We start from the raw sequence: 14,723 nt of genomic DNA on the forward strand, positions 1-14,723 counted from the left end.
AAGTAGCAATCAGAGAAGTAGAAGACAACCAAGTGCTTCAACTGCAAAGGCTGCAACACAAGCTTATTATAAGTTAAAGGAAATCCATTTTCTCCACCAACAGGAGGCCTTTTGCTGAAGAACACAGATCAACCACTAAACAACCTGTAGGAAGCTGGTGTCCACTAAAATGCATGTACATGGGACTATCTGCAGTACACTTAGAAAAGCAACAAACAAATCAACCGCGGCTACTAGTAAACATTTCGTAAAAGATTTATTTAAGTATCATTTATCACAAAGAAGAAAATACATTTAAGATTAGAAGCATGCAACCATCTTCCACATTTCTATTTACTTTTCTTGCATTTGCAGCACATTGTAATAGAACACCTGTGCCACCCTCAGTTCTTGAAACTTATGTTTCAAGACATAGGATAACCAAAAAAACACAATAAAAGGTAAGATAACATGAGAAAAGTGCAAAGTAAAAAAAAAGTCACGTATATACCACATTCAAACCCCCTCCCCCTCCAAAAAATGGATAAAGGCAAACCATCATTTTGCTGCATGATCAGATTGTCTTTATGAACTACTTTACAAAAAAATTAATATAAATTAAGGGCACGATCCTGCAGACACTTATAATTGTAGCTAACTTCAATCATAGATTGGCTCAGTAGTTATTATTAAAAGCCACAAGTTAGTCACATGCATAAGTTCTTGCAGTACAAGGCCCTAAGGCAATAAAATGTTTTAGAGCATTAAGGAGAACAAAAATTAAAGCAAACGAAATCACTCCCAGATGTGTTTTGCTTAGTAAGTTTATATCAAACATTTTAAACAGAACAGTTTGCTCCTAAAGCCCTGAATATTTTTATTACTTAAGCAGTTTTGCAAGATTAAAAGACAAAACCCCCAGGAAGCTGGTACAGATGTTAATCAACATAAAAATTGCTTCAGGCAGGTATGTAGGGAGGTGGAGGTTCCTTCTCAGGCATCTTCACTGCCATTTCATATGTTGGCAGAACATACTAAAGAGAAGACATTTTGAGGAGATTAATGCACAAGGTTTAGAAAAAAAAACAGAACAAAAACATACATGCCCCATCAGCATCTTAATCCTCCATTGCAGGCAAATGTTTTTTTAAGAACTTACTACTGTTTCTAGTAAGCTAGCAAGAAGTGCAACAGCAGTATACTGCTCTGCTGAACCTAACCCTAGAACATTCATGCCACCCCACTGTCTCCTGGTTTTGCAAAATGGCATGGAAGGTTTTGACTGGTGAAATCCAAAAGCTTCAGCCTTTGAATGTTTTTCTTGTAGTAGACTTTTTGCTCTATAAAACCTCCTATTCTATGCACTAAAAGAGTATAACTAAGAAATAACCCACTGTAAAGTTAGTTGCTTTAATCTTCCCAGTCTTTTAGAAAGCTGGACAAGGCTTGTAAACATACATGATACGGTGGTTTTCTACTTCAAAATTAAGCTATGCTGGTTCCTTTTATTTTAAAGAGGCTTTACCTGTGGAGGAGCTTCAAAAGCAGGGTACACAGCTATCTCTGGCAAATTTCTGTTACTGATGTATTTATAGCAGTTCCATACACAGTTAATAAGATATGCCTGAAAGAAGAGAGATTTCTCTTTTTACAGACCTCATATGCATTAGTGATTCAGAAATTAGATGCTGAATTACATTCATATGACACATAAATCACATAAATCAACTTAGTTGATACCTATCTGTGGAATGGTTGCTACTTCACAGATTTAGCCACATGCCTATGCTGTTCCCCGTTTAGCTTTGCTATCATAGTGACTCAGAGGATGAACCACACAGGTTTTACCAAAAGAATTCACAGATCCATTCAACTAATGTCTCTATCTGCCTCAGCAGTGCTAATCAAATTAATCCCCAACCAGTTTATGCCTCTCTGGATCTCAGCCCAAACTTGCCAGCAAGAGGAGGAGGACAGGCCAAGAGCACAGTCTCACTCATCCCTGAGTTAGGATTACTATTTGTCCAACCACCAGTGCGAAGGAGAGGGCACAAGGACACAACTGGGGTGGCAAGGAGAATATGGTAGAGCAAAGTAGCCTGGACTTTAAGTCAACATTAACTGCTGTAGAAAGACATATTATGATCTGATAAGGATTAGATTTTTTATTATTAATCTGTACAACATTAATCTCTCAGATTTTTTTGTTGGCAAGTTAGCACATGATTATACATAAGGATTTCCCAATCAATAAAAAAAATTTAATCTACTGTATTAGGCTTTCACTCTCCCCTGCCAGAAAGCATAGAAAATTAGTAAAATTCTTTCTCATTATTTCATTTTTTCTTAAATTCAATCTGAATGCAACAAAGGAATATTGTCATGGCCAATGTTATCAACTCATTTCTCCAATATGCTTTGTCTGCAGAACAGTTTTTGTAATTCAAACGAATGCCTCTCTATTTAGATCTCCAAAAAGAAAATAAATGGTAATAAAACCCTTCAGCAGGAAGAAAGATGCAGCTCTGAATTAACCTATGCACTTCCATCTTTCATCATCTTCCTTCCAAAACATGCACCCTGGTTTGTTAGGCACAGCGAGAGATTTTAAAAGTTCTGTTTAGAAAACTTGTATGCAGTAAACTCAACTTTGCTGCAAGCTTAATTACAAATATCAAATTTATCTCCACATATGCAAAAAGGTGGTATTTGGTCTTTATGCATTCCCACTTCCTACTCAGGAAGGACAGAGCTGCATAAATATGCCCCACTGCATACAAACAAGTTAGTTGAAGACTCCACTGCACCAAATGACTTAAGTCATACTGTCATTGAACACCCTAACAATTCTGCCCAAGTAAGTTCTTAACTCAGCATTAAGAAGGCAGCTGAGTTCTTACTTCAGCATTGAAAATTAACTCACATTGATACTATCTCAATATAGTAACTCATGAAACAGACATACACTTCAGTTTTAACTTACCTTTAGAATGATAAATAAAGCAAAGAACACCAGAACAATAAACAAAAGACAGCTGGAGTCCAAGGCAAGGAGATCATCTTTGTAAGGGAAATCCGGCTATTTAAGAAAATTAAGGAAGGGAGAGAAAAGGAGGAGATAAGCATGAACACTGCACAGTCACAAATACGACAGAAGGACATCCAAACTTCACACCAAATGAAATGAACTCTTGCATGCATAAACAACTCTCCCAGAAACAACAACAAGTTCTATTTCTCACTAGTTTCTTCTTTATTCTCCCACAAAGTACAGTATTTATCCTGCCTCTGTCCTGCAAGAGCAGGTCACCACAGGAAACTGCTACATAGACAGAAGCCTTGTACTGTCCATGTCCCTAGTCACTTCCTCAATCTCATGCTAATACAGATATCCATGAAATTTCGTTTTTAACAGCTGCAGCAGAGCATTTGTATTTACGGTCCTCTACAACTCTTTAATGACTTAGTATTAATTACCTCCTATCAGTCCAACCAGTAATATAAATGTTTGCAGAGAAGAACAGAAGAACAAAGTTGCCCCAAGCTTCTGAAGAGCCAAAACTAAGAGCCTCTGGTAATTTCACTCTTCTCTTTCCCTGATCACAGCAACAAAGCTTCTTTCCAATACCAATCAAATTTTCTCTCCAATTTCAAAAGGATTTTATTTTTTTAAAAACATCTATTTTAACAGATCTAAAGACCAGAGAGAAAGAGCTTGTGATCCCCATTAACTGACAGTGAATTCTATCCACTAAGTCTTGCAGTTAAAACGCAGGCAGTGTTAATAAAAATTCCATTAGTAGTCTTAGAAGGTATTGTTGAAAATGAGAAAAGCCATACAGAACACAAAAAGAACCCTCAGAATCTCAGATCCCATTCCATAATACTGTAAGACCTCATATCACATCAATCCCTACCTGTAATCTTCCTCCCCCTCCCCACCAAATAAGGGTCAATACATTTTTAACCTGTCTGAACCTCACAACTAGCAAACCTGCCACAGAACCACATTGTTTAAAGGGTTAAAAACAACTTTGTTTCGAGTACAAATGTAGCTAAGAGTTGTAACCAACTATTCCCATCAGAATTCTTTCATTCCTCTTCCTGGCTTTCCTTTCAGGCAGCAATGACACCTTTGGTCCTTCCACCTCTGAAGAGTTCTCATTCCTAGAACCACTCTAGCAGTCACTCCCTGTGGCTGCTGCAACTTGAGTTCCTCTCTCCCAGGTACAGGAAGATAACTATAGCTCAGTCACTTACCCAATTAAACAAAAGTTTAATTTCAAATGTAAAACACCAACTTGAGCTGAACGCTTACCAACTGATCCAGGTAATCCTTGATTCTGGGCAAGTAGGTTAGAGAACTGATGGCAACCAGACAACTGAGCACAAAGTCAAAGAGCTGATAACAGAAAAATGGGATCAACCAGCCCACACGATGCTAAGAAGAAAAAGAAAAGCAGCAGCCTGTAAGGTATTTAGTTAAAAATTCAAGTAGCAAGTTTAAAATCATGGACTATAAATATACTTACAGCAATTGCACCATACACCATCATTGCACTGATCGTGAACATGAGAAGGGAGATAGCAAACAGAACACAGGCATTTTCTGCATTAAAAGAAAAAAAAAAAAAGCATCACTTTTCCTGAAGTTGTCACACTGTAGCTGACAGGTACCCCAGCTCTACCCACTACTATGAACTTTTCTCAACTGTTTCATACGTGCAAACTAGCAGCATCAGAATTAACTCTGATTTCTCCTAATGGAAAGGGATCTGGTTCAAGAATGCCAGCAGGCATTTTGAAAAAACCCTCTCACTTAAGAGCCTGAATAAAGCTCAGACACACCAATTAGAAGCCTGACATAGTTTGATAGTAATGCAACATAATCATGCTGATTTGCAATATATGTCAGTGCTAGAAGTATGTGGATGATGAACTTTACAACTAGAAAGAATTTTAAGTGAAGCTAGCACAGTATCAACCTTTACACTTCAAAATGGTTTTATTATATAATTTGGTCATTGGCACTGTGAGCAACATTGCTCCTTCAGCATAGCACTAAGGAAAACAGGAAATCACTCTGTGGAAGGTATCCCATTATTTACAAACAAAAGCCAAGTTGAACAGGAGCCAAATGGTAGCAGAATCCAGGATGCTCATGGAAACTGAATGATAAAGATTCTCCTTGTGCATCACTGTTGACACTGGTGACAGAAGCACAGCTGCTTTCCATGAGTTGGATTATACTCGTTCTCCTACAGCAAGCACAATTTACATTTTTAAACACAGAAAAAGAAAACAGCTTCAGAGTTTATAGATGTGGTAAGTTAATGTTTTTAGCAATACTGAAGCCAAAATTTTGTGGTTCCTGTGCTTGAAAGAGATGATCTGAGAATCGTAACTTTCTAGTCTGCAACTGATTTGAAAGGATACACTCTAGAAGCACTTACATACCCAATTCAGTACAAGATAGTATCTAGATACACAGATGGCATCAAGGAGGCAGCCCTCCCAGGACTGAAATGCTTTGCATTGTTCTGAGAGCCCTAAGTACTCAGCAATAACCAACATGTGTTGTTTTCTTCTGAGAATCTGTTACTCAATATCCACAAGCACAATCAAAATTGTTGTATCTTTTCATGTACACAAAACCTCTCTAGCCTGTATCCCAACATGGGAAATGAAAATCTTCAAGTCAAAAGCACGTAGCAGCCATTTTACACTGAAGGGGGGAGAAAGCACCTTCAGCTTGAGAAGCATCTCTCAGTCACATAAACTTAAGGCTACCAAGTACATTAACACTTATTACAAAACATATGACTTTTTACTGATATCTGCTGTAATTTTACTTAGTATCTCTGCTTCATGAAGATCTGTTCCTTATTCTCACGCTCATTTCATTACTAACAAACACAAGTTACAGTGAGAGGTCAGACTTGACAGATCCTCAATTTGGGTCATGAACAATTAACAGGAAGACCCCAAACCAGAACTCTTCAAACCCCAGATCTGTGCTGCACTATTTATCTTTGCTCCAGACTGGATCTGACCCTAAATTTTAGTGTAATACAAACTGATACAAGTCACATTAGAAATGCCACGCTGAACATGTTTCTGCACATTTAAAAACAAGAAAAAGAAAGCATGCACACAAGTTTCAAGTCATATGACAATTGAAAAGCTTGGTCATTACAGATGGAAGTCTAACACCAATTACACTTGCACACATCATGCACTTAATCTTTAACACAAGAGTGGAAAATAGGTTTAATTCTGCTCATGATGCTTTCTCTTCTGTTTCTTCTGCACATCAAACTGTGTAGACAAATACATTCACCCAAGTACTTGGTATCCCAATTCTTCCCCTCTTCTTAGATGACATGATTTTCCTCTTAGAAAACTCATATACAATAGCTGAAAGCTCTTTCCTTAAATCTATGAGGATCACTAAAAATTCCCAAAGAAGTCTTTAAAAATAGTTTTCTGCTTTTTGTTTTACTGACACAGCAAGGATAGTAAATGTTTATGGAGAAAGTGAATTGGAGATGTTCCACACATACTTCAGCACTCAAAGTATTAGAATGCCAAGAAATCTTTAGAAATCTTATCATTTAAGATGCTTAGAAGTAAACATAGTATTCCATAAAAGTTTTTTTTTATTCTTGTAGAACAACTCAATCCTAGAATAATTAAAGAGAAATCCAGAAAACAAGACAATATGCATGTATTACATACACACTAGTGGTAAGGCAAATACACCATGATACTGCATGCTTTAAATTCTAATCAGACAGCAGAGTAAAACACCTACCAGCCATTCTCTCAGAAGCATAGTAATTGCCGATGACTTCATACTGGATATCAACAGTTGGCACTATATTTGGATGAGTCACTTCTACTGTCAACAAGATGCCCATCAGCAAGTTCACCACCTGAGAAAGATGACAGTTACCTAAAGGTTATTTACACTGCAACAGCTATGATCTTTTTAAGGACACACTAATAAATCTTTTATTTCAGTTCAAAACAAACTCTGCTTTGCCTATAGCTTGGGGGGGGTGGGGGGTGTAGAACCCAAGTTATGATTAAATTTCAAGCTGATTTAGTTAAGCTACTACCAAAACAACCAGAAAAGCACTGGCCACTTGCTCGTTTTAATGAATCACAACTAAGTAACACTGCAAATTAAGAGGATAGATAGGGTTTGTAGGGATTCAAACGACAATTAAATAGATGCTGTGTGATGAACAAACAGATTTGTGAACCAGAAAACTAAACTGGAAACAGCTAAAAGAGGTCAAGAAGGAAGAGGTACAACAACCGACACAAGAAACATTTGGGAAGAGTTCCTGCTTACTACAACAAATTGAAAGGCAGTGTTAATTTAATGCAGAAATAAGGTACTGCACCCTCCTCAAAGAGTGCTGGGAGCCAAGCAGTACAAGGGGATGTGCAAGCATCACACAGTAAATACTGAGCATATGAAAGAAAACTTCCACTACAGCTCTAATCCTCAGATGTAGCTTACTTCTTGGTTTCTCCCATGTTACAGCTTTCATACAAGCAGGGAAGAAGACACTCTCCCTTTCCTCACTTATTAAAACCTCATCAGTCCTTATCAGAAAGGCTACATAAACACAGGTGCAGTTAAAAATTACCACACAAAGACTGAACCCCTACATTTGTAATCATTCAGCATTGGCTATGTGCTTAACGGCCCTTCTCACTTAACACTGCCATTGAAGACTACTTCTGTTTCCCCATTTTGGTACATACCAGAAATGCTTTCAGTAACAGTAAGAGCTCAAAGAGTCAGAAAGTAGCTTAAGCCTTTGCAAAACTGCCTTCACAGCATTTATATCCTATTCAAGATTTACAGGGGCATAGTTTCTGTTAGTAGTATCTGGAGAGGTGCCACAAAAAAAAAAAAGGGGGGTGGGGGTAGAGGGGTGCGTTGTGTAACAAAGAAAGTCATGATGGTATTTTCAAGCTGCAGTCGTTTTCCAATCAGTATTCAGTACGGGCACCACCACCAGGCAGGATCTTTTACAATTAGCCTCAAAAGAAAGAAACAAACTTGTCTGTAGTTCTCACAACAACGACATTTGCCAGATATTTCTTCTTTTACTAGTCTTGTCCCAGGAGTGAATGATAATAATAATAGTGCAAATCTATGCACATTTACTGAAGGTTTCAAGCAAGAAAAAAAGCTTTTGAACATTTAAAAGGAGTTCTACATTTTAAGGGTCAGTTCCTGCAAGCTTTTTTTTTTGTTTTGTTACTAGTTTTGTTGAGTTTTTTCTCCACCCCCACCCCCCCCCCCAGGGTTCAGACATACCATGGCGATAAGCTCGATTACACTTTCTGCTAAAAAGAACCCTTTAGTGAAAACAAAGCTGATCTTTTTGTGGAAGTGCTATCACATCACAATGTATTATACAAACGTATTAGAAATGCCAGCTACTTTCAGCCGACTGCATCTTCCATTTTATGCCTTGGAATGTAAAATATAATAACTAGTACAGCTGGCAGTAAAGAACTAAGTTTAGCTACCAATATCTTTAGCCTTGAAATGAATAGATTTTCCCCCTTGCCAGACATTTCCAACAGGGCAAACAGTCACGTTGCTCATCTACCACTTGTCCAAATCTTACTTTGCTTCACCATGGTTCAAATGTATAGAATACTATATTCCTCACCACTCCCATTTCATCCTTCTCCGCTCTAGCTTTCTGTTCTCAATGTATTTTCAAGCCTTGTACTTCCTCCTCTTTGAGTGAGCCCAGAGTATCAACTTGAACTTTGGAAAATAACTACCTGCCCTATACTTGTTTTAAAAACCCTGTGTCAGGGTTCATATCTCTAGCAGTTGAAGCATTGATTTCTACTTCAGAAAATAGAGACAGAGACATATTTGATTATAGCTATACCATTTACTGTTTAAACACAGTCATAATTTCAGTTTAAATAGTGATAAAGTTCAGGACAAAAGAAAAATACTAGTTTAATACTGAGTCTAGCTGCTATGACAGGCTATCTACCTCAGGATAAAGAGGCAAGCAGCACTTGAATTAATATAAAAATACTGAAGAACTTGAATGCCTTGGAATTGTGAGACTGTGATCCTACATCTGTCACTTTTATTTTCATCCTATCCATGGTCCTAATTTAGCATACAGAAGTCCTCAGTAATTTCACTAGTTACTGAGCACAGTTCAAGGTATCAAAGCTTTATTTTCTCAACCTGAAATGGCATGCAAGGAAAATAGGAAGTTAAGAGTCATTCAAACTCCAATCTGTTAGGATCAGTGAGACAAAAACCCCAGAACCATAGTAATTTAAAAAAACCAAACAACAACAAACGCAAACCTCTGCCAGTTAAGACCCCAGGGTTTCCAGTACTCCATTACTGCTATTTGTGAATTATATCGCAGCACCGAGCAATTCATTATATTCAACATATGGATTTCAATTAAGAGTTATCAACAACTCCACAAACTAGGAGTCCTTTTAAGCACAAAGCCAGAGTCTGCGTTTTAGCTATTCTTCTTTCACATAAGCTTGATAACAGCAAGACCACAAGGCTTGTTTGAACTTGATAGTCAATGTGACTGGCAGCAAGAATATGGTTTAGATTGCAAGGCATCATCAGAGTTTGAAAGAATATACTCACAGCAAATAAAATATATGTTCACAAATGGTCTACATGAAGAATTAGTCAGAAAAAGCATAGCACAGGTGAGTCTTGGTGTTATTAGAAGATTAAAACCACTCCATACCCAAAAAACACCCTACCAACCCTGACAAGCCAGCACCCAATGGATAGTGCACCATTCTGAGGTAATACCTCAGAAACTCCAGCAGTCCCCATCCTAGTCTTTTTTTGTTAGGAAATCAAAAAATTACAAAATGCAGTTCAAATTCTTATTCAAAAGATGGTTCCATTAAGATAAACTAACACAAAACTAAACTAAGGGTTTGTTGTTTTTTTTTTTTAAGTAATGTATTTTACTCTTATAATGGGGATAACTTGAGCTTAATGGAAGTCTGGTGTAGCTTATATCAAAATTTAAAAAAAAAATCCAACAGCTGGTATTCAAGTAAAAAGTTAGTACTTATTACAAACTGGTAAGAGGAAGTATTAGTTCCCCATATGATCAAAACTCAAAAGACTGTGGGACCATAACAAGCATTAGCTTTTTAATTAGTTAATTTTTACCTCCTTTAGTGCCTAATCATGCAAGTGCTTCATCTCTCTGGAGGCCTGCATCTAAGTTTCCCCAAGCACTTTAAGTAACTAGAAGTCCTGGACATAAACAAGAATTCTTACTTATCATTTACTTAGTTCCTTTTATGTGTGGGAAAAAGAGAGGGAAACTCCCTTGCACTACTACACTTTCTCATCCTCCTCTCACTTTTCCAGTATTTTTCCTTAAACATGTTCCTGGAAAAAAAAGAAAAAAAAAAAGATGGGTTTTTTTGTTTGAAATTTTTATTACTATACTGAAATAATAACCACCCCAAAAATAATAATTTTAAATAGGTTATTTCAGAGCTTCTAGCACTGTTAAGGTTAGATTGAGACCAGTTATACACCTTCATTTCTGGAAATCGTGAACAAACTACTCCAGAGATCATCCTCACCCTCCTGCTAACCAGTAGCAATTGCATCATTTTGACTCCATCGCTGAAGTCTGCTGCCAGAATGAAACAGTCACTCCCTCCAAAACAATGCTATTACTTTTAGACTGTTTATTGAACTCTGATCTGATTTTTGCTAGTGCAGTGCTCATGCTTCCGGTTTCTGGAAAGCACTGTGCCTAATAAACTTTACAGGAAGAAACAAACTTCAAAGCCACACATTTGCAATTATGGGGCTAGGAATAGAAGGTTTCTTTTTCCTTCCTACACAGAGCAGTAGTGGGTGTTGCAGAGTAAACCAAACTGTATTAGTCCCGCAGCTCAAGTACGAGTCCGCTAGAAACGTTCTTAACTCATCTTTTTGCAAATATAGTTTTATCTATTTATCAGAAACGGTAGCAGCATACTGAGTGAAGCATGCTTAGAAGTTTGATCTTACAGTAGACATTTTAGAAGATAACATCCTTGCTCTCTCTAGACTCACAGAAGTACACGAGGACAGCGATGTAACTGTCTTAGTCAGGACAAAAGTTAATTAGATGCAAGATTTAAGAGTATACATACAAATAAGCAAGGAATAGGAAAAATACTAAAGAAATGTACATAAGAGTAATGCACATTTATTAAATAGCCAAAACTCTTATCTTACTGAAACATCTGGAGTACATTGCTATGAGACTCCATTTTATACTTCGTATCAAATTCCTTCAGGACTGCACAGCATGAGAACACAGTCTATCCAGTAAATACAGACCGACCAAGACTTTCAGTAACACAAAGCTATTGCTGAACTAAGCATTCTCCCCCACCAAAAAGCTACCTCCCTTGCAAAATAAAATAAAAGAAAAACCCCAAAACCCAAACAACAAAAAAACTCACCCCTCACAGGAAGTTACTACTATTTATCCTACTGTAACTTACAAGCACAGGTAACTAAATTGACTTAGAAATACTTATCAAAAGCTAGTGTCTGAAAGACTAGTGTTATCGATATACTTAAACAGTGCATTAATTAACATGTCTAAACAACCTGACATACCCTAGGCTATTTAATTTTTTTTTTAAGTTTGTCAGCAGAAAGGTAAGTTTAATTTTCACTGACTAAATTGTACTTTACCATCAAAAGTTACAAAGTATAGTTGAATTCTGATTTGAAGCATTAGGCAAGACCACCTAAGACTTCATGGTAAGACTATTTCAGCTCAAACAGTTAACAGTTGTCAAACTTATCACCTTTTGCCAGCTGTCAGCTGGGAAGAACTGGATTAAAGTCTTCAATGCATAGCTTAACAATGCGTTTCATACAGTTTATAGAAAAACACAACTATGAAGTACTTTGCAGGCACCCTGCTACCCTGAGCTCTACCACATTCTCCCCCCTCTAGCAGCCTGACTCCGTTGCAGTTACACAAGATCAAAGCAACACTTTGCTTCAGACACCACTCCACCTCTCAAGCCATCAGACTCATTAATGACCAGCATACTTTCCACCATCCATAAGCACTACGGATATTTGCACACAGATTCAGAAAGGATGAAGATGCACTGCATCCAGGGCAACAAGGTGAAACAGAACGACAGCAAGACAGGTAGAAGCTGGAAGTGGTCCGTGGCCAACCCTGCTCACCAATCCCCACCAAGTTCCTGAGTTTCTAGATACTCCAGTGAACAGGAAACGAAAGTGGTGAAAGCAGTAAGGTGCTTTTGTTTCATAACAAAGATTAGCAGCCTCTTTAGCGTTAACAATGTATACTTTTACTTGAGGTACCAGAAGCATATTCTTGATCTCCTGTCAGCACAAGCTAAAAGTTCTGGAGGTTTTGCAGGTTTCCAGAACAAGTCCAGTGTTCAATACTGCAATGGACCTCACTTTTCTATTTTACATGAACAGTAAAGCTTAAACAGCAGCAAGACATTTCTTCCAAATTATTTTTTAAAAAGAAAAAAAAAATCTATTTCCTAGAGTTTTGTTACACTTCCCAGTCCCCTATATTGCTTCTTCATTCCTTTCTCCTCCTATTTTATTGTCTGCCTATTTTGTCAACGGAAGAGGCAAGGAAAAAAAAAAAAACCTAAAAAAACCCTCCCCATACTTGCTGAAAATAAGCCATAACTCTCCAAACTTAAATCCTCATGCCTGTAAAAGCAGTTTCTGTGCACGGCTCCTTTGCACCAAGACATAAAAACTCAGCACTCTCTATTTTTACAGTCTGCGGAAGGGTAAAGGAGAATACAGGCTTTGGTTAGAGCTTCAGGAGAAGAGCTATGAAGTAACGTTTTTAAACTATTCTCACATTTTTACTGCCCATGAGGGTAAGGGGAAGGAAAGTGAGGAAATGACTTCAACAAAAGGGGAATGCAGTTCCCTTTTGAAGAGAACTAAGGGAAGTTAAGGCTCCAGGCCTTAACTTGCTGGTATTGTTTTCACATTTCTACTTCACTGTAGTTCAAAACTATCCCTAACATTTCAGCTTCACCACCACAACTTGCTCTCAGAGAAAAGGCACCCACCAGTCAGAAAACAGAGTGCTTCGGGAACTAAATCTGTATGCATTGTTCCTAAACCGTTGTGTTGAGAACAGAGTACTAAACAACTGGGAACTATCCTTTCCACAAAGTTCTTCAACAAGAAGCCATACTCATTTTGAAGTCCCTCAACTTCCTCTCAGACGTTACACACTACGCAGCAGAACACACCTTATCCTGTTCTCAACAGGCCCCAAATTCCAGGCTCCCCACACGTTACTTCTCCTCGCTTACCAAGGACACACCGAGTACTGTTCAGTCTCTAACCTTCCAAGAAACGAAGTAGTAACAGTACCCCTCAAAGACCCAGATTAAAATGCCCTGAACTTTTGCCTCGTTTTCTTTTTCGGGAAGCCGCCGAGGGGCAACTGGGTTTGGGAAACCTGCGCCAGACCCCGAGAAGGACGAGGGGCCCGACTCACGCCGGGTGACTCCAGGGAAGCCTTCCCCTGCACGCAGCAGCACAGGGGACAGTCGCGATAGCTGGCACAACGACAGCTGACTCCGCACGGGGAGCGGGCGCCCAAGCGAAGGAAGAGGGAAGCCCGCTGCACCCACCACTGCCGGGGCCCCCTCAGAGCCCCCGCCCGGGCCCGCCAGCCACGCATGCGCGCAGCCCACCCCGCGCCCCGGCTGGGCCCCGGCCAAACCCCGCGCATGCGCGCCGCGCACAACCCCAATCACCGCCCCCTCAGAGCCGCCGGCCGCCCCCCGCACCGCACTCTCACCATGTACCAGGTACCCAGGATGATGGTGCCCGTCCGCACATGGCAGCAGCCGCAGCAACGGGTACTGTAGAAGCGGTCTCGGCTCCGCTTGAACGTCATGGCGGTGGCAGCAGCAACGCCAACCTCCCGCCTCCCAGCCCGCCGCTCGCCCTCTCCAGCCACTTCCCCTCCAGCTGAGGGCCGCTAAACCCCCGCGCGCGCGTCACTGCCGCTCTGCCCAATCAGCCGCCGACAGCGGGGGCGCGGGGGTGTGCCTGCGGGAGGGCGTACGCATTGCCACGGGAACAGGCGATTGGCGGCGCCGCGGGCCAATCACAGCACCCCTGGGTGCGACGCCCTGTCGTTCACCTGCGGCGGCGGGCTGGCGCTTACCTAAGGCGAGGGGTGCCCGCGGCACGGGGTGTCCCCTCTGTCCGCCATGTTGGAGCGGGGCCCCTGCCCTCTGCCGCAGTCTCGTCAGGGCTGGTGCTACTCCGCATGGTGGATCCCGCAGCAGCAGGCCCCTAGCCGAGCTCGCCTGGTGTTTGGGGAGCAGGTCGTGGTGCCTCCCAGCACAGTGTCGGTGAACGTTGACTCGGCCTCTGAGGCAGGCAACTAAAACCCTACGGGGAAAACCGTGTTTTTTCCAGCGATAACCCTTTCTTCCTAGAAAAACTGGAGTAATTTTCTCCTTAGTAGAGCCTGAAGTGGCCTGTTTTGGTATACTACCACCATCCCATGGCTTTCACTGAAATTCAGCCAGTACTGTAGGGGGGTTAATTTGCTTATTATTTTCTGTTAATTCCTTGGATTAAGTTACTAATAGCATGTGTTGCATGCTAAAAGGGTGTGTGATGAGAGGTGAAT

The 14,723-nt window shown here is 40.0% G+C and overlaps 1 protein-coding gene across 1 annotated transcript; it reads right to left on the reverse strand.

Moving 5' to 3' along the window:
• Window positions 1–231: 231 nt before the first annotated feature.
• LAPTM4A (lysosomal protein transmembrane 4 alpha) lies at window positions 232–14,066 on the reverse strand. Its single transcript, XM_055714124.1, has 7 exons — window positions 13,878–14,066; window positions 6,794–6,914; window positions 4,512–4,588; window positions 4,298–4,420; window positions 2,963–3,058; window positions 1,505–1,603; window positions 232–1,013 (listed from the first exon to the last, which is right to left on the reverse strand). Exons 1-7 carry the CDS (start codon window positions 13,974–13,976, stop codon window positions 939–941), a joined length of 690 nt encoding a protein of 229 aa, XP_055570099.1. The 5' UTR covers window positions 13,977–14,066; the 3' UTR covers window positions 232–938.
• Between the last annotated feature and the right edge of the window lie 657 nt (window positions 14,067–14,723).

The sequence above is a fragment of the Falco cherrug genome, chromosome 6 (genome assembly GCF_023634085.1).
Source record: "Falco cherrug isolate bFalChe1 chromosome 6, bFalChe1.pri, whole genome shotgun sequence".
In the NCBI taxonomy this organism is placed as follows: Eukaryota; Metazoa; Chordata; class Aves; order Falconiformes; family Falconidae; genus Falco; species Falco cherrug.

Coding starts and splice junctions, on each gene's coding strand:
- LAPTM4A (XM_055714124.1), bottom strand. CDS start 13,976: ATGACGTTCAAGCGGAGCCGAGACCGCTTCTACAGTACCCGTTGCTGC. Junction 1,604..2,962: donor CTTTATTTATCATTCTAAAG/GTAAGTTAAAAC, acceptor CTCTTCTTTCAG/GCATATCTTATTAACTGTGT. Junction 1,014..1,504: donor CTTTTGAAGCTCCTCCACAG/GTAAAGCCTCTT, acceptor TCTTCTCTTTAG/TATGTTCTGCCAACATATGA.